The 20140-nt window shown below is 42.2% G+C and overlaps 1 protein-coding gene across 1 annotated transcript; it reads left to right on the top strand.

Annotated features, from left to right (window-relative positions):
* The first annotated feature begins 4614 nt into the window (after positions 1-4614).
* Positions 4615-6498, top strand: LOC133902982 (uncharacterized). The gene is made up of 8 exons (XM_062344316.1): positions 4615-4901; positions 4995-5028; positions 5119-5289; positions 5441-5530; positions 5795-5860; positions 5970-6061; positions 6254-6301; positions 6396-6498. The coding sequence occupies exons 1-8, from the start codon at positions 4615-4617 to the stop codon at positions 6496-6498; spliced, it is 891 nt and encodes a 296-aa protein (XP_062200300.1).
* Positions 6499-20140: the final 13642 nt, after the last annotated feature.

Here is a 20140-nt window from a genome sequence, read left to right as displayed (position 1 = left end):
AAACACAATTGAGTGTGCATTCAAAAAGGCGGCAAAAGTGAAATGACGCGACACGATGTGACTTGCCACGCCAAAAGCATTGACTGACGCGATGTGAGCGGGACTGGCCTGTATTCGACGCCTGAGGTGCTGAATACGACCCTGTTCACCATATTCGGCATACAGGGAGTTTTCGGCAGCCGATGTGCCAAATACAATAAACAGTGCCATATTTGGCGAATATAGGAGTTTTCAGTACCTGAGATACTGGAATCGATTTTTCGGTATTTAAGGTGTCGAATACATATACTAGATTTGCAAATACACCGACACTACTACAGAAGGGGTCAAAAGTAGCACCCCATTAGTGCCAGTTTAACAATAACCGCTACTAAAGATGTATTAGTACCGGTTCTTAAACTCCGGCGCACGAACAATAAGTGAGGCGCTAAAAACCGATACTGATAGTCAGTATCAGCGTTGGTTCGTGCCTAGAACCGGCACTGAAGTATCAGTGCCGGTTCTAGGCACGAACCAACGCTGATACTGACTATCAGTGGCGGTTGTAACCTCCAACCGACACTGAAGCAAAGCCAGACCCGATTTTTTTTTCAATTGGATTTTGGCTTGATCTTATCTCTCTCACGTCTGATCGGCGTTGAGCTTATCTCTTCGCGTGCTTGTCCTCTCTGTCTCTCTCTACCTTGTCTCCTGCGCTCGTCCATCGCTCTCACCTACTCCTTCTTCCCCGCCCTCACTTGCTCCCACTTCACCATCCACGACCCTTTCTTCACGGTCACCTTATCGCAGCATGACGCCCTGCCCATATTGATCGGTCTCTTCTTCCCTCTCTTTGCTGCTTGCTCGTGGTGGTTAGGTCGAGCTCTCGAGTGACGGTGATGACACCCTTCCGCTACAGCTGACCCTGAAGGACCTTTGGGGCGACATCGCCTTCGGCGAACGCACGACGCTGGAGAACGCCGAGGCCGTCGTCGACTTCGTCATGGATAAGGTGCTAGGCGTTTCCCGTCTCCTGCATTTGGGTTTTGTGTGGGGTTCCTGGTGGCGTGGTTTGGATGTGCAGATGAACCGAGCGTGGATCGGGTTCGGGAGCGCGCCAGAGGGGTCAATGAAGAGCCAGATCCACAGGTGGGTTGGAGGGTTAAAAGTTTGGTGTTGAGGTGCGTGGAATCAGAAGTGACGGAATGATGTTGAGCTGTTGGTGTTACGCGCTTTTTGCTTTTGTTGTGGTGCAGCTTCGGGCTGAAGCTGCTCTTGCAGGTGTGGCCGTCGGAGGTGCTCTTGAAGTTGGTGACGAAGGATATAAGCGTGGCGGGGAGCAACGGCTCCGAGGGCAGCGAGTCTGAGGACGGTGGCTCCAAGGGCGATGGGTCCGAGGGTGCAGAGTGCGGCGGGGAGCCGTGGCTCCAAGGGCGGTGGGTCCGAGAGCGCAGCAGCGGCGACGGGAGCAACAGTGCCCGGCGGTAGTGGAGATGAGCCTCAAGTCGCCTCGAATGCCGCTCCTGTCGCTGTCAATTTTCGCTTTCTTTATTCACTGGAAATAGCAATAGTGTCATGTGGTGAACCGGTACTGATAGTAGTGGACTAGCAGTGCCGAGTAAAAAATGCCGATTGAAAAACCGGTACTGATGCAATTTTTCAGCTAGCACTGATAGTCTTTTTTGCAGTAGCGCGATATATTATCTATTTTAACAAATACAGTTATGTTTGTTATCTATTTTTAAATTTTTGCCATCTGCACACATTGCTCCTAGATGACCACCGGTTGCTGACCCCTCAAAATCACCCGGCCGATTCTTGTAGCAGCAACTCTGAAATCCACTTTCCCCGCAAAGAAAAAAACTCTGAAATCCACTTTCCCCGCAAAGAAAAAAAAACTCTGAAATCCACTGCAGCCACTTTATCGAAATCTGAACGCTTCAACTTACTGTTCGTTCAAATTTCACACTCTTTGAACCTTGTTTTCCTACTTGCCGTAAAATGCCAACGTAAACATGATTAGTTGCAGACTATATATACATACAGTGCACGGCAAAGAGAAGGAATTAGTGTACTTGACACCTGTCAACTATCGCGCTTGAGTGTGAAACCGGCACCCCTGAGCTACGAAGATAACAGAGTTTTGTATATTTACGAATTTACATTCCATTACGAATTTATATTTCTGAAGCAACCTGATCTGGCAATGCCCTTTTTTCTGGACAATCTGGACAATACTAGGCAGGCCGCAAGACATATTTTAGATAAAGGGGGTTTTTATTTCATCAAGATAATAAAAAATATTTTAGCCTTTGCATCCAAGATGTACGTAGCTGTTCTTATTATAAGGTTGAAGCTATTGACTAGATACACCACTAACAAATGACCAAAGTCTCATTTAACACACAAAGAAAGAGATAATATAAAAAACAAATTATATTACTAAAGGTCCATTTATACTTGACGAAGATAAACATTATATCTCTACAAGGCGGTATGCAGTGTGCATAGTGCATTGCTCCTCCTTGTATAGCAAAGCTCAAAAACAGATCTAGTGAATTGCTCTAAAAGTCAACTATATAGAAGAATTAACGTTTGCCTTATAAAAATCATATTATTTCAACTCAACTAAAGTGGCTAGCATAACACACTTGCCCCAACTAAAATTTACTTTCTTAGCTTAGCATCAGATCCATTTACCATAAACCGAACATATTGGATACACTACTAGATAGAGGTGAGCTAAAAGACATACCCGGCGTTGCGCATCTCTGGGAAACCCGTGTCCACTATGTTGTTGTGCTGCTGGAACATTTGGAAGCACCGCTATGATACTATCTTCCGAGCAATGGATCCTTCTATGCCCTGCCTACTGTGTGCCTTTCGAGAGGATGCCGATCTCTAGCGGCATAGACTTCTATGCGACGAATACGTTGTCACTGACGTCTGATGCCTAATGTTTATTATGTAATAGCACCGCTGGTCCTTTTGTACTGGTGTAATCTAAAAACCTGAGCCCTAGCGCACAACAACTGCATGGGTGCATTGCAGGAGTTTTTATTTAAAATATATTTTATTTTTATTAATTTAATAAAATTAGGCGGCCCTTTTAAAAAAATGACAAAACCAGGAACGGCGATAAAATTACCCCGCACCGCCCTTGTCCCGCTCTGTCGCGGCTGGGCCTCCACACGGTCCGCGGCAGTCACCTTTTTTTCTCAGTTTCCTTCCACATTTTGCCCCACAAGTTCTATGAAGTGTCGTATGTGATGCTGCGCATTATTTGAGGAGTTTATTTGCTCGTGCCGAGTCCCAACCTTTCACATCAGTTATTCACAGGAGCGTGATACTGTATTCAACTGAGGGCATGTTTGGCAGATTTGTATCTCTGATATTCATAATAGATTTTGAGTTTGTAAGTTAAAATTAAGTTGTTTATGTCTTTATTTTAAATATAAAATATAAATATAACGGCTCATTAAAATATTTCTAGTTTGTTATTAACTTCAGCTACAGGAATTTCTGGAGCTATGACATCTAACACTAAGAATTTCTATAAATAAGAATTTTTGAAGTTGGAGTTTTGCCAAATAAACCTGAAATGTACTATTACTTCTAGATGCATTGTATTGCTGCACATTTTTATTGATACTTGGAAGTTACGTACACACAATGGCCATTAAAGAGTTAAGATCAGCTGAGGATAAGTTTGAGATTCGGAGCAACCACTCGTTGGGATTTAGGTCGGGTCGATTAGGGTGGCTTATGGCACGATGATTTGGTACAGTTCATGGCATGATATGATATGACATGAGAAAAATTGGTCCGATCAGAATGGCACGGACACGCGGGCTGTGCCATGCCCAGGGTCTTGGCACGATGGGTGGTCCAGCCTGGCCTAAATAATGGGTCATGCCTAGACCGCCCCGACATGAATGAGTCCGATTCTCGCAGAGTTGTTAGTTAGTGATTGAAATGTATTGCCATTGAGGATGGATCAAACTAATACAAGTGCTCCATAGTTGGCAGGTCACTGGGCTTGTAATATTTTATCAAAGCCTCTCATTGTGACGCTGATTAATTGAGGTAAGAGAGTCTTAGATATGTCTACGAATAGATCAAAACTTGTTTGCTGGTTATTACCAATATGTAATGCGTGTTCCTGTTTATCGAGCATAATAATCGTGGTTGCTTATCATGACAGTCAGATCGAAACTTTGACGATGCCTAATCGTACAGCAGCAACTGTATACGAGTTAACAAATAAGAAGATCGTGCTTAGACCGATACGACAAGACGTGCCATGAGCCATGTTTGGACTTAGCCGTCAGCTTACCGTGCTAGCACGGCACGGCCCGATGGGCTAAGCGGGCCAAATTTGTTTGACATGAGGCGGCACGAGGCACAAGGGACCCTGCCGTGCCAGCCAGCCCGGCCAAATCCCACCTCTACTCGTAACAACACGGCGTGCTCAGTTAGGTAACACCAGCCGGTCAAAATTAAACCACCAACAACCAGCTCTCGCTGCCTCTTGTCTACTTCGTCCATGCGTCCTTGTCTGCGTACGTGCCTTCTACCGGTCGAATACTAGCTACTATACCGTCTGATCCAACCGGTCCGTACAACCCAGCAAGCATGGTGCAGTGGCGGTGCTCCCTCTGCTTCGCCGTCGTCGCGGCCTCCGTCGCCGCGTCCCTCGGCGCGATCATCCGGAAGAACTGGCAACGTACCACGTCGTCGTCGTCGTCGACCAGTGACCCACCGCCCGAGGACGGCATCGGTGCTCTGTGGAGGAGCTGCTGGCCCGGGGTGCGCCCGGCGTGGCTGCTGGCGTTCAGAGCCACGGCCGTGGTCGCGCTGGCCGCCGTTCTGCTGTGGGACCTGCGGACCTACGACCCCAGCATCATGATGTACTACACGGAGTACGCGCGTGCACATGAACCGTTCTCTCCAGCATCCTAGCTAGATCGGTGTAAGTAACAATCAGTGTGTTACTTTTCATGAACCGTTTGCAGGTGGACGCTCTTGCTAGAGATCGCCTATTTCGCGGTACGTACGTGCGAACAACGTAGAACACGAGGGCGCACATACACACACGTGTTTCTGGTCGGCCATGGAAGTCACTTATGGAGCGTGCAGGTTGCCACGCTCTGTTCCGCGCACGGGTGGCTGAAGTATTATTCAGGGAGTCGCGCGAACCAACCCGAGAGCAACGCCGGATTGCTCTGCCGCAGCCGTGCCGACGAGCCTGACGGCGGTGCTGGGGAGAGCGCTGGGCGATTGAGACACTTCATGCAAATTGTCTACCAGGTAGTATAACATATTTGCCCTCTCACAAGTCACAACGACATGTTCAGTTCGTGCTCTTGCGAGTGGTGTCATTTCCGTTGTAACTTACAGATTTAACGAGGTGCACCATAAAAATTGCCAATATACAAGAGATCTGGCATTTCGTCTGCAGGTCAGCGCCGGCGCGGTTGTGCTGACGGATGTGGTCTTCTGGGGCCTGATAGTACCGTTCATGTCATCAGCGCATTTCAGTCTTAATGCAGTGAGTTTTTTTTTTTTTTTTTTTTTTTTTTTGCTTCCTTTACTTTTTCTGTCGATGCATTGGTAGGAGCCTTTTATATTAACAGCCCGTGCAATGGATACATTGACTTGATCTCTGCAAACATTGCTCGTAAACAACTACCAATTGCTGACCCCTCAAAGCCAACCTGTTATAGCAGTAACAACTCTGAAATCACTGCATCCATTTGCCAAAATCACATCACTTCAACTCATTACCTGCATAATTTTCACAACTTAAATGCAGGTGATGGGATGCATACACTCTTTCAACCTTGTCTTCCTACTGATAGAGACGGCTCTTAACACCTTGGTTAGTAAAGTCGGAATCGGAACAAGGCGCGTTTATTTATTTTGAGATATACGCATCAATTGCTTTCACAAAATCATGCAACCTTGCGGTGATCTGTCTGTCTCTCCAGGCCTTCCTATGGTTCAGAATAGCATACTTCATTCTATGGACTTGCTTGTACGTGATTGCCCAGTGGATCGCGCATGCGTGTGGCTTGATATGGTAAGGATAATAATATCATGCCAACCTTTTTCTTGGTTGCTAATATCAGGCTGAAATATTATGACACAAAACCAACTGAGAGTAATAAACATCGTTAGCTGCATATTTTTTCAATTAACCAATTTTTTTTTACCTTCGGTAGCACAATGCACATCTCGCTAAAGTTTACTTGCATGAGTATGCTGTGTGCAGGTGGCCTTACCCTTTTCTCAGTCCCGCATCTTCCTGGGCACCGCTGTGGTATGTCGTAAATATATGCCAGTTTCCTAAACGTAATTTTTTAGAGGGTATCATTTCTGTTTGTCATGACGAATAATCCGAATTCTGAATGCAGGTATTTCGCCATGGCATTGCTTCATTTCCCATGCTACCTTGTTTATTGGTGGATTGTTAGGGAAAAGAGTAGCTGCCTCCACAAACTATCAGATTGTAATTAGGTTTTAATAGAAGCTTTTATTAGCATTAGTACTGGCATGCTGACCATTGCATGTCTTTGTCCCGGGGGGGGGGGGGTAATTTCGTCTATGAACCTCCATGATCAAGTCAACTCTTCGAGTACCCTCTGTCATTTCAACAATTTCCGAAAAAAATACCTACTAAACATTTCTAAACGACATAATGAAACAATTTAGGAAGCTTGAATGCAACATTTGTGAGTTTTAGAAAACATTTTTGGAAGACCAATCCAACATTTCTAAAGACCGATATCAAAAAGCTCTGAGACCCAACGCAACATTTTTTTTTCTTCAAATTTTTAACAGACTGAGAAAGACACGTAGGCGGGAGGAAGACGATGCTGGAAGGGGGTCGCACGATCCGCAAACTCCTTTCTATAAGAGACCCTTTCTATAAACAACCATTTGGGCCGGCCCTGCGCTTTCCCTACAATCCTGCTCGAGAGTTGGGCAGGAAAAGCGAGATCAGCCCAACGTATGCCAGCACGTAGAGTTTATTTATTATCATTAATATTTAAATAAATACATCTCTGATGATAATACTTACACAAATAGACGCATACCATCCTCACTCTTTTCAAAGGACGATAAAAATGTCACAATAGCAACGCTACCCCTTACCGTTTTTTCAAAGAACGGGTAGGGCCCACCCCGAGCGCCGTTGTGCAGTGCCCCTTACCACCCTCTGATAGGGTGGTTAGCCTTTGCCGCCCTCTTAGCGGCGATTAGCCCCATCGTTTGGAATTTAAATTATTTGTTAATTTGAAAAATGGTGCACATTCAATCGATGAAAAATGTTAGTTGTTCAAAAAGTGGTCAAAATAGCATCACAGACTAGTTACTTTTTGAAAATTATGGATCGATGTAAATTTTTCGATATTTGTTTATTTATTTGATGTAAAATTATATGAGTAATTTTTTATAACGTAATATTGGGAGGATACAAAATCTATTTTTTTAACAATTGTAGTTGTGAAGCACTATTAGTATAATACCCGGCACGAAGGTTACATAAGCTGATAAATATTACATGAGATATGGGGTTTATTATTGCTGCGCAAATGGATCATAACCATAAAGACATGACAATAACAAATATTGGCATATACGGTATGCCTAAAGACTAACCTAATAGTATGTCGTTGCTAATCCTAACATGTCTTAGTGAGTGCAAATATGCTGAGTTACAGTAGATGCTCTCTACTAAGTGTATCTAGGATATTTGCCCTTTCTCAGGGCATCAGAGCCACCCGCCTTAGCGTGACGGGCTCTCTCCCGCTCCCTTATCCTCTCTGCTTCGCATGCTTGAGCCACGGCGAGCTCCTCCACTGCCTTCCTCATACGATCCTCCTCTTCCCGTTTCATCCGTAGTTCCTCTTGCTGTTGCTTGTACTCCCGACGTTTGTACGTTTCTCTGCTCCACGGTATGCTCATATCGACCCACTACTTCTAGTTTTTATTTTGCTCCATGTTGAGCCATTCCATAAAGTCATAGATATGTGGAGGAGACTGAACAAATAAAATAAGATGTGAGATTAGTAAAATAGTGCATAAAATCATATGAAAAATACCACATGAGTGATCTATATCACTATACCCGATGGGTACTCATACGGTCCATGTTGAGGCTTGTCGTATTGGTAGTTGGCACATATGAAGAAGCGTAAGCCATAGGTGTATGAGATGTCTTGGGACTCGTGGAGCCTATAAAGATCGTCACAGAAGCACATTGGCGGTTTGACCCCCTGAGGAATGAAAATCGTCCAATGTTCCTTGGGCGGGCTTGATGGAGGTGAGGAAGACACTGCAGTTAAGATAGTTCAGGAAGGAGTGGTTTATCTATAGATGAGGATGAGGTTATTTATGGTGGCTGGAGGCTGGTGCATAAACTGAGTGCATGGGCTTGGCTGGGGACTAGAGCATATGATTCCCTGTGAAAGATGGAAAAGTTGTGGCATTTGTCCTAGATAGAGATTCTCTGTGTCAGGATAGAGGTGTTGTCATTTAATTTATGATTAAAGCTCTGTCGTGTGGTCACTTTATGTTTACAGCCTGTGTCAGGATAGAGGTTGTCATTTCATGGTTAAAGCTAAGTCGTGTGGTCACTTCGTTTCTAAAGCCAAACTCACAATAGAGGTGTTATCATTTCATACTTGAAGCTCTGTTGTGTGGTCACTTCGTGTATCAGTAGCTTTCTAAGTAATGCTTTTCATATATTGGATAGAATTGTACTTGGATAGTACGTTAATATAATATAAGATAGTAACCATATACCCATCGAACTAAACTAATGAAATGGAAATGTAAACAAAAGAAATAGTCATGGATGGCATTTACATAGTTCTTAATAGATAGATGTTGAATACCTAGATCATCTCAAGATGGCAAAGGAAAGTGGCGACACAAATTAGCGGAAGAATGCTAGTTGTGCCAGTCAATGCTATCAGGGTATCAGGTGTCTATGGAAAGCTTGTACTTGAAGATCCCGTCATAGATTTATTGATCCTTCACTGCAACGTTATGGCTCTGCACCGAAGCATGAGTCCCTGACTATTTAAAAATATTAAACAAGTATTAAATATCATAATTAATATGTAACAAATATTAATAAATAATTAACAAGTAAATTAAAAATAATTCATCCCTGAAGGTTCAGAATTTATTGTAATTGACTGTGATTACATGATTTGGGATGCCCTTTTGCTTGGAGAATAGACTTTGCATGGGTGTAGAAGTATCATCTATCCCTTTGATCTTAATGCAAAGTGAAAGCTTATTTTAAGCATTCATCCTAAAGCAAGCAATCCTTGTGTGTTGAATGGTACATACAATCACATGGTTGATGCTAGAGCTATAATCAATGTTAGTCCCAGAGGTACTGGTGATACAACCCAGTCTATGCCATTCCCAAGGTGCTCATGCTAGAACATTAACTCGTGCTACCACATTAATCATAAGAGGACACCACCATAAGCATTGGTGTGTCTAAAGCCTGAGTCAGGACAAATGTGTTGTTATTTCATCGTTGGGTCTAAAACCTACCCTAAACTTCGACATCAAAGCCGAGGACGAGGAATGGGTCAACCTGTTGAAGAAATGCAACTAGCGTGCGGTTACGAGGGATTAAGAAATGCAGTAATGACATGGTAAGTAGTACATAGAAAGTAGACAGTCCGAATATGTAAGATTAGTTCGTGAATCGAAGATGCATCATGAAACAAACATATAAGTTACAATAGCAAAGGTAAAACTCTACTGCTGTCTCCCCCGCTGCCGTCGGCCGTTCCCACCATCATGGTCCCATAGCCGCTGCCACTAGTTTGCCCTCACGTGACCCCTAGAGTAGGTCAGGATGTTCGGTGGACCAACCTACCTGGTAGGCCTAGTAGTTATCATAGGTGTCGAGCCCTTCTCCTGGGTCTGTTGCGTCGGTAGTGGAGCATTGGGCAACTGGGATCGCGTGATGACGTCGCAGTCTGGTGTAGCCCCGAAGAAGTCCCTCACAAGGTCGAATAGGGGGTCTGATCTAGGCTCAGTCTCCTGACTCGGGTATGACAACTACGATGATGCCGCCGTCGTCCATGTATAATCACTTGAGGGGCCTGCGAATGGATGAATTTATTAGATACGATAAATGTGCAAATAAATGTATTAGTATAGAATGCAATGTTGTATATGTATGGTATGCAGTGTAGTAGTAGACGGCCAGGCGTGATTGCAGATGAAGATGTCCCGATTTCATCACCGTAGTAACCTGCGGAATATATTCAATATACTATTGAATATATTGAATGCGACAGTATATTGGTGCCCATTATCTGAGTGGTCTATGAACGGTGAAGGTGTCGGCACTGGCCATGGTTTAGGTGTCAGCGTCAATAAGTATGTAGGTGTACATAATATATTTTTTGAAATTAATGCATCAGTGACAAAAAAATATCGCTAACTGTCGTGCATATGAAAAATGTGTACCTATTGTGTCTGGCCCTGGAGGCTATGGTCGAGGTGGCGGTGTGGATGTCGGTTCGGTGGAGGTCATTGCACATCAAACCTCCTGGACGACTCTGCATGGACTCCACTCGAGCTGGAAGGAGCACCGGTGATGTCTGTGGTGGATCGACATGAGGTAACCTTCAGGGCCTGCGCTGTCTTGTTGAAAATCCGCTTGACAAATCCCGCTACATCTGCCACACTACGTTGCATCCCTTGCCTGAGCCGCTCCATGATTCCAGCTGCATCCCTATGGATATCATATATGATATCAGCCTGTTGAAACAAATATGAAATAGGAATTTCAGTTTATAGTGGTTCTTATGAGATTATATGATATATAAACGAGACATTAATTAAACATATCGCTAATGCAACGTCCTCATCCCCATGGCCCGGGTAGGCCTTTGTAGTCAAAGCGACATGTTTCCGAACAGTATCCAGGGTGTAGGTGACCCATGTACGTGTATACGGGATGTACCACCATAGGTACTCCTTGAAGCTCGGGTCAGCAAAAGGATGAGGCTCCTCGACGACATCCTCAAGGATATAGGCTCACACTGAGACGTATGACGCCAAGCGATCTGCCCAGAGGGTTCCACTCAGTTGGTCCTTACGTGTATACCTGCAAGTCAACTATGTTAGATAGACTATAAATGAGACGAATGCTATAGATTATATATTTGATTTTAGTTACATGTGAACGTGGCCCAGAACCGTACGAATATTGATGAGGGGGAACGTCTGGAAGCGTCCGAACTGCCTCATCATGTGGTGGGGTGAGTACTCCTCGACATAGATGTCAAAGACGAGTGGCTTCTTCATAAGCCAGTAGTCCTCATTGCGGCTGCACAACATAGACAGACCAAAAGGTGCACGGGCTTGTATCATCAAGTGGTTGTAGGGGGTCCAGACCACGTCCTCTGGACACAGACGGTCGAACTGCGACCTAAAAAGCTCGTATGCGATGTGGGCCTACTCGTGCGCCCAGTGTGGCTGTGAAGAAAAATAGTAAGAAACTAGAATTAAAACATATGGCAAGTGAAACAGAGCTATATTTCATCCGTATCTAATGTCGACACCACAAGAAGTCCATGGTGGGCCCGTCCTCCTCGGGTTCCCCGTACCATTCCTCAGGGTACGGGGACTGGTCCACAACGGGCGGGCCAATCTTGAACCTCTCATATGACCACAACTGCAGCAGGAGTGGGCACCCAGCAAATGTGGATTGTGGCTCCTTCTTTGCGCACGCGTCGCATATGACCCGATACGTCACCGCCAGGACAACGGAGGCCCAGCTCAACTGGGGGACATCATCAGGCTCCGCATCTGCGATCCCCCTTGCATACGGAACAAGAGTCCCTGACACCAGGTGGCCTTGGCCGTTGATGAACATAACCTAGCCGAACAACCAAAGCAGGTATGCCTCTAAGTGCCTCGAGACTGAATACACACTGGCGTCCGGGCGATGTATACAGGCTTGAAGTAATGCAAATGATGACGAGTAAAATATCTTTGAAATTGTAAAGTAAATGGGAAGGTAAAATGCAAGGTACCTGAAACTGGATGATCCACTTATACCTGGAACTCGGGTACGTAGGCGGGTGCATCATCTGTCTGTTGAACAGACGCGAACCACTGGTGCATGACGGTCATCCAGTCTGCATCCACGTCGATGACTCCAACAGTGGCTCCGATGCAAGGTAAGCCTAAAAGGCAGGCTACGTCCTGCAACATTGGGGCCATCTCGCCGCAGGAGAGGTGGAAAGTGTGGGTCTTAGGCCTCCATCGGTCTACCAGTGCAACGATCAGCGAGCGATCGAAATAGAATCGACTCGCCCCTGCCTCAAGGTTCTCTGTCGCTTGGGCCTCCACCAAACGACATAGTGGTAGGAGTCCAGATGCTACCAACCTGAACTATTTAGAATATTAAGTGAATGTAGAGCGTGCAATAAATAAATAATCAGGCACATGTGTGGCTAATTCGTGACATACCAGTGCTTCCAACGATGATCGATCGTAAGTACCTTCGCGGGGCCACGTGGTCAGAAAACTCCTAACTCTGTCTGGTGCACGACAGACAAGAAGTTGTGGTGCTTCTTGTCCAGTGCAGGGTCAAGAAGCTCGGGGGTCAGTGGGTGCATCATATCTGCATTGAAACCAAATTATAAATAATCTGTTACATGAAAATATATACATAGCTACATGAACAACCTATAACATACAGGTACATAAAGTTACATGAACATATTACAACATATAGGTACACAATCAAATACAAATGTAAGGTTCAAATACAACGTACATATGTAAGGCGAAAACCTTACAAATATAACATCGAGATATGCTAAATATATTCACACTTGACTACCGTCATGACCCCATCTACACACCAGGTGCATCTTTTGGACAATACTTGTATGTGTGACCTCTTTCATTGCACTTACTGCATCGCTTCACCCTTGGACCCGCCTCGGATTCATCCATATCATTTCGAATTCATCCAGTGTCGTATATCAATGTCCATTTCTCTCTTGGCTCATTTTGTACCACTGCGAAAAGTTCTTAACAGCTGACCCTGACCTCCTTACTATCTGGGGAGTATCTGTTGGGATGGGTCCAAGAGCAACTGAGTCATCTCCTATGTCTGCTAGCTCAGCTGTCTACTTCGTGGTTAGTTCTTCTAGTCTTGTCCATAGTGCGTTGAACTTTCTCTGCTAGTTTTGGCTGCATAATTTCTTGAAAAGATTCATCAAGTCCTTATTTTTGAATTGTCTATAAAGTTTGCACCCATATGTCACATGAACCACCTACTCTTTAAGTTGGACCATTTTGCTCTTACACATCGTCGAACACTGCCGTATTGCATATCCAACAAAATCTACAACAGCCCTGCATGTCTATTTTGAATCAAACATACATTAGGCCGATCCATAACAATATCATGCTTGACCCACTCAAGGAACCAATACCAGCTCTCTCCATTCTCACTCTCCACGAAGGCCAACCCCAATGGCATGACTTGGTTGTTTCCATCTACCCCAATTACAGACAATATCTGTCCTTTATACTTTCCAGTGAGGAACGTCTCATCCAAATAAATGATGGGTCAACAGTACCTAAATGCCTTGATGGTTGGCGCAATACAAAGAAAGCACGCTACAATACTTGCTTCCCTCTTTACTTCACATCAGTCGAGGGGTAATGCTTGTTGTCAAAGTAATTTTCAGGGTTTCTCGCACATATTGGCTAGTTGACGTGGTAAGTTGTCATATGAATCTTCGTATGTCCCAAACCTTATCTCGATAGCCTTCTGTTTCGCCCTCCATGCATTGACGTAGTTTATTGTGTACTAGAACCTTTCCTCAGTAGCACAGATTATTGATCGTGGCTCATACTTTAGGTTGTCCATAATCTCTCCGTACATAACATTGGCAACAAAAGCAGATAACAGGTTTCGATGGGAGAACTCTATTTTCTCAATATGACAGTTATGCTCCATAACTATGAGCACTCCCAGTAGTCAACCCACTTCCCTAAATATGTGCACCCGCTACGAACAATCAGGCTCCAAATACTTGATGTTGTACTCCCTTTTGTTCGACTTCATAATCTTGAACTGCCACCATAGCATCCTTATCGCCCTTTGAAAAGACTATATCTTTTTTAGAGAGCGATAGACGTCTATTTATACAAATATTGTCATCAGGGATCTATTTGTTTAAATATTAATGATACAAAAAACTCCTAGCACGTATCAGCACCAGCACAGAGTGATCCATCCCACTCGCACATCACCAGCATGGATATTGAGGTCCAATCACGCGGCCAAATTAGCTCCCAGTTCAAAGTCTTCACGGAAGGAGCGGTTAAAACGTCACGCACGAAAAGCAAAATAAGGAAACTACATATAATCGCCAAAATTCATCGAACTGAAACCAAAACCACGTACATTCGTGGCACTTCATGGAAGGACCGTTAGAACGTCAGATTCACGCACGAAAAGCGAAGAAACAATATAACCAGTATGATCGCCGAGACTGTCGGTCAGGCCGTCGTAGTACATACATGATGCCACAGATACATGGATCCAAAACGGCTTGTCTTTGGACCGATCGAGATCCAAAAAACGACACTGACTTTGGAACATTTTTCATCCACAATTTAAAAAGATGGAACTGATACGTCCATGGCAACTTCCTTGATTGTTCATGCGTGTTTGCTAACCGATCCCGTGCTTGCAGGCCAAGGGAAAGGACTTTTAGTGCACATGACACATGAGAGGATATAAAAGTACGAGATGATCGATCGGTCGGTTGATCGAGTGGGCTGCGCACCAACCGTGTACTTGCGAGATCCTGGTGACCTGGCCAAGTCATTGACCAGGAAATTAAACGAGCAATTTTTCGTTTCTGCCGGTTTTAATTTCTGCGAGGAAAAAAAAGGAAGATTATTATTCGTGACAAGTGATTGCATGCGCAGTTGTGCTCCAGCTTAAGTCTACGCGCTACTGTGTATGGTTTTCGTTTTTATTGGCTGGTTTTTGTATGCGATCACGTGCGCCCGCCCGCGCATGATTTGCTCCGCACGTTGGGCCGGTCGTGGGGGGCGAGCGGGGCGGCCGCCCGGGACTTCCAAAACCCAGAGATCTCATATGGTGTATATCGGTTTGTTTTTTTTTCTTTTATAGATCTTATATGTATATGTATATATGTATACCTTAGTTAACATCCTGCTTGCTTCTGGTTCGGTTCCCGTGCTGTTAGTGGAGTTCCATGATTTGTCTGTGGAATTCCACTATTTTTCCTCACTTTGTGTTAATGGCCCGAGAGCTGTGTATGTTTTTGGGATTTCTTTTTAACACCCAATGGCCCGCACGATATGTAGCGGTGTAGCATATGCCTGCACTACCGATATTTTTGTTAAAAAAATTCTAGTTTGTTTTTTTCTCTTTTTTAACAGGTTGTTCAGGACTGTTGACTCTGAGATGGTATGGAGTACTTCTGTTCCAGAGACAACCATTGTAGATACAGCCGAGAAGATTAAGAAATAGATTCTGAATCAACAACCACGTGGAATGTTTCCTATGAATATTTTGGAGTAAGGTAACTAGACCACATGGCCCGCATGATATCTAGTGGTCTAGAATATTTCTGCACTACTAATATCTTTTAAGAATTTTTAGTTCATGTTTCTATTCTTGTATAGGATGTTCGGACCGTTGACTCTGTGGATGCCAAATCAACAACCGCATGGAATGTTTCCTAGGAATTCATCCCCTCATGGACCGAATCGTCGTGATTCATAACACCTAAGTTGCGACCTAACGGCCAATTAAGTTCATGTGCTACCCAGTTCATCATCTCGATCATGCATGCAAATCATAGATGAATACAGTACACCTTGGAGCTAGCTGCTAGCAGCTAGCCAGTTCCGTAAGCAGCCAGTTAATCAACTTAGAAAAACAAAACTGGAGAAGTTGCTCATGAGTTGTCCATGGAATTTTAGGCATGGTCCCCTATTTATTCAGTATTTTTTTTTATCGAAACCGCAGATCAGACCCGGTTTTTTCTTATAATTAAATGGAACCAAAATCAGACTTGAGCAATTAATATGCAATATATATCCTATTGCCAATCAAGTATACTTGATTTCACATGCCTGTACCCTCTTCCTAGGGAACTTGGAACATGAGCATATGTATATTAATTGCAAGCAGCTAAAGTCTCTCATGTTTAAGAGGTTGAACAATAAAAAAAATCATTTTATTTAGGAAAGAAGTACGGGTATAAAGTAGATATATATGCCACTGACTTTTGACGGTTTCCTATGAATCTTTGGAGTAACCAAATGGCCCACATGATAAGTAGCGGTGTAGTGTATGCATGTGCTACCAATATTTTTGTTTAAAATTTCTAGTTCGTTTTTCTCTTCTTTTATAGGTTGTTCGGGGCCATTGACTCTGAGATGGTTCTTTCAGATAACCATGGTAGATTCCAGTCGAGAATATCAGGAAAATAGATTCCGAATCAACAATTAACCGTGTGGAATGTTTCATATGAATCTTTTGGATGGTAACTAGACTAAATGAACCGCATGATAAGTAACGGTGCAGCGTATGCTTGCACTACCGATATTTTTGTCAAAAATTTCTAGTTCGTTTTTCTCTTCTTTTATCGGTTGTTCGGGACCATTAACTCTGAGATGATTCTTTTGTTCCGGAGAAAAATATTGTAGATTCCAGCCGAGAAGATCAGAAAATATGTTTCGAATCAACAACCACACGAATGTCTCCTATGAATCTTTGGAGTAAATAGACCAAATGACCCGCACGATATGTGCACTACTGATATATTTGTGCACTACTGATATTTTTAAAGAATTTTTAGTTCATTTCTCTCTTCTTGTATTGGATGTTCAGGACCGTTGACTCTGTGCATTCCGAATCAACAACCGCGAGGAATGTTTCCTATGAATCCCCTCATGGACCGAATCGTCGTGATTCAAAACACCTAAGTTGCGACCTAACGACTAATTAAGTTCATGTGCTACATATCGTAAATAATTGTAGAGAGATAAAGAAGTAGGGAATAAAAGTAATAAATTTTTGTATTGATTTATAGTGTTTACATATTTATATAAGTTGGATGAATATGATGAAATGACATGTCTATTGGGAAGATATATCTTTCTAATAGATATGACTATTGGTAATTGATCACATGGTGTTTATTCTCAACACTCTTCCATGTTCAATTATTCCAGTTGTAAATTTCTTGTTAAAAACTCCTCTGAAACCCTATGGTAAATATGAGGAGAAAATAGTATATTGATATGTCATTAAAACTCCTTTAAAATTTAATGGGAAAATATAAGGAGTTAATGACATGACATATATTGTTTATTGCCTCATTATAAGCTCATATGAGAAATCTAAATAGAAAAAACTCATTTTAGTTAGCTTAGAGAACAATAATTATAATCTATATATTATATTAAAACCTCTTAAAACCCCTTGGGAAAATAGGAGGAATAATAGTAATGTGCTGTTAAAACTCCTTTAAAACACAGTGAAAAATAAGGAGAAAATGATACAACATATATTAATTATTGTCTCTTTGTAAACTCATATGAGAAAACCTTTAAAAGGAAAAACTCATAACCAAGTTTAGAGAACAATAGATATGCCTTTGATATCTCTTTTAAAAACCCAGAAAGGAAAAATAAGAGATATGACATATGATCTTGTGTATATATTGCCTCATTAAAACCTTATATGAGAAACCGTATAGGAAAAACTCATAAAGGAAAAGAGTGCAATATAATTATGAACAGGTTATCATTTAGGGATTAACTCCTCTTGAATCTTGCAAATCTCAAAGATGCCGTATACCAATTCCGTGAATACATTTTGGAATGTGGAAGTTGGTAAGGATTTAAAAAATAAATCAGTGAGATTACCACATGATTTAGTTTGCAAGATTTCTATCTCTACATTATGAGGATAGAACAATTTAGGAGAAATATGTTTGGTGATATTGCTCTTTATATAACTCGTTTGCATTTGAGCAATGCATGTAGAATTATCTTCATAGATAATTGTTGATGATTCAATAGAATCAATACCACATGATGTATGCGTTTTATCATTCTGCGAAGCTATACATATGTATGTGATGTTTCAGAATGATAGGTGAAAGTAGCCACTAGAATTTGTTTTGATAACTTCTATGAAAAGGCTATATCACCATGAAATTAGTCTGTGATCTAGCATTATAGGGATCATTTATATACCAGTGTCTAGATATCCCACTATGGTCATATCTTGTCTTTCTGATAGAAAAACCTAGATCTTTGGTGCCATAAAGATATCTATGGATATCCTCTTTTACTCCCGTCAAATGGCGTTATTAGAGTTGCGCTATTTAAGCTAGCAAGTTATCTGCAAATGCAATATCAGACCTGTTGCGATTTGCAAGCTACATGAGCGCTTTGATGGCACTAAGATATAGAACTTTAGGTTCAATATCTTTTCATTGTCAACCCAATATATGAATTGATCGTGATTAATATTTAGGGATTGAATGACCATAAGTGTTTTGCTGGATATGATTATCCAATATCATTTGGATATTGGACTGATGGATAAATATTTCTGAAAGAATATACTCAAGTTGTAGACTTAAGTGAAATTTGGTTTTAACCAAATCATTCATCTCAAATTCCGTCATAAGATGATTACATATTTTGTCATGTGTGGTTTGGAGATGAAACAAAATCCAATTTGAGGTTTTATTATGAACACACATATGCAATCGTTGTGTTTGGAGCAACCTTTCTGTGAAAGGAACTCATATAGTAAGTTGTACCATAACCAACTTAACTGCTTGAAGTCATGTAGTAACTTTAAGCTGTACATAATATATATTACGATTTGTATTTAGATTCATAATACGAAGTCCATTAGGGATTTATATGTTCAAATCTATCTAATTCATTTGATCTATCAATGATATGAAATATGAGAACATAATTTTCACACATACCATGGGGTATGTAGCATCATAATTGATGCTGGGTCTCTGCATGAACCCTTGTGCTACTAGCCTCGCTATTTCACCATCTTATAAAATAAATTCTATTTTGCTTCTATAGGAAAGACATTGGAGGTGTAGGTATTACTTTTATGAATACCTCTCCTTTTGTAAGCGAGTGCAATTCTACCTTAATTGGTTCCTTCTATTTGGTCCAGTCTGAGTGCTTGAGGTACCCTGCCATGGCTATGGACTTTGGCTTGGATCCAATTGAAGATCTTTTGCAATTTTCAAGGAGAAATATTTGTCGACAATTTGTAGTCTTTAGTATTGATTGATTCTATGAAATCAATATAGTTTGTGGAAATATTATCCCATTTAACTCAGTGTATTTTCCAAAACAATGGAGTTACGGTGTTCCCATAACCCAGTGCCTGAAATTTGTGTACAAATTTGTGCTGGGCATTTTGGATGCTAAACATCTATAGGCGTTTGGATAGTGAATATCCAATCAACTTGATGTTGATTTGTATACACTGTCTTGGAGGAGGGATTTCTCTTTTTTTGCAGTAGCTTGCAAGAAGCTTTATTCTTTGTGACCATACTTCTCCCTCTCTTATTTTGATTTGGGAGTTGAGTGGTTTTGTTTGGTACCTCCACTCTTTCCGGCTCATTCCTAGTTGAAATTTAAGATTTGGTGGTACTTTTGTTGTTAGTAAATGTATCTGGCAGGTTATTTGCAATATGTTGTAAATACAAGATGTTCTGAATAAAGATTCAGATCTCAGGTACGTGGATATGAGTAACGAATGTGAACGTATGTGACATTCTCTTATGATTCCTGTCATTCTTTGTGGTATTACTCCCCCCCTAATGCCTGGAATTGTCCTCAAAATATTATGAGTATACGGGCAATGAATATGTCCCATGTGAGGGATTCGAGGTATTATATGATTGACGGATAATTATATCTTATAAGGATCCCCAATGCCCTTTGATGTATACTGTATGGTGGTGATATCGGTACGTACAGAACGTAACTGATTCGTAGATGGAAAATACTTGGATGAGGCCAAATTTCTACGTACTAACTACAACTG

This window comes from Phragmites australis, chromosome 2 (assembly GCF_958298935.1).
Source record: "Phragmites australis chromosome 2, lpPhrAust1.1, whole genome shotgun sequence".
Classification (NCBI taxonomy): domain Eukaryota; kingdom Viridiplantae; phylum Streptophyta; class Magnoliopsida; order Poales; family Poaceae; genus Phragmites; species Phragmites australis.
This window is presented reverse-complemented; position numbering and strand designations above follow the sequence as displayed.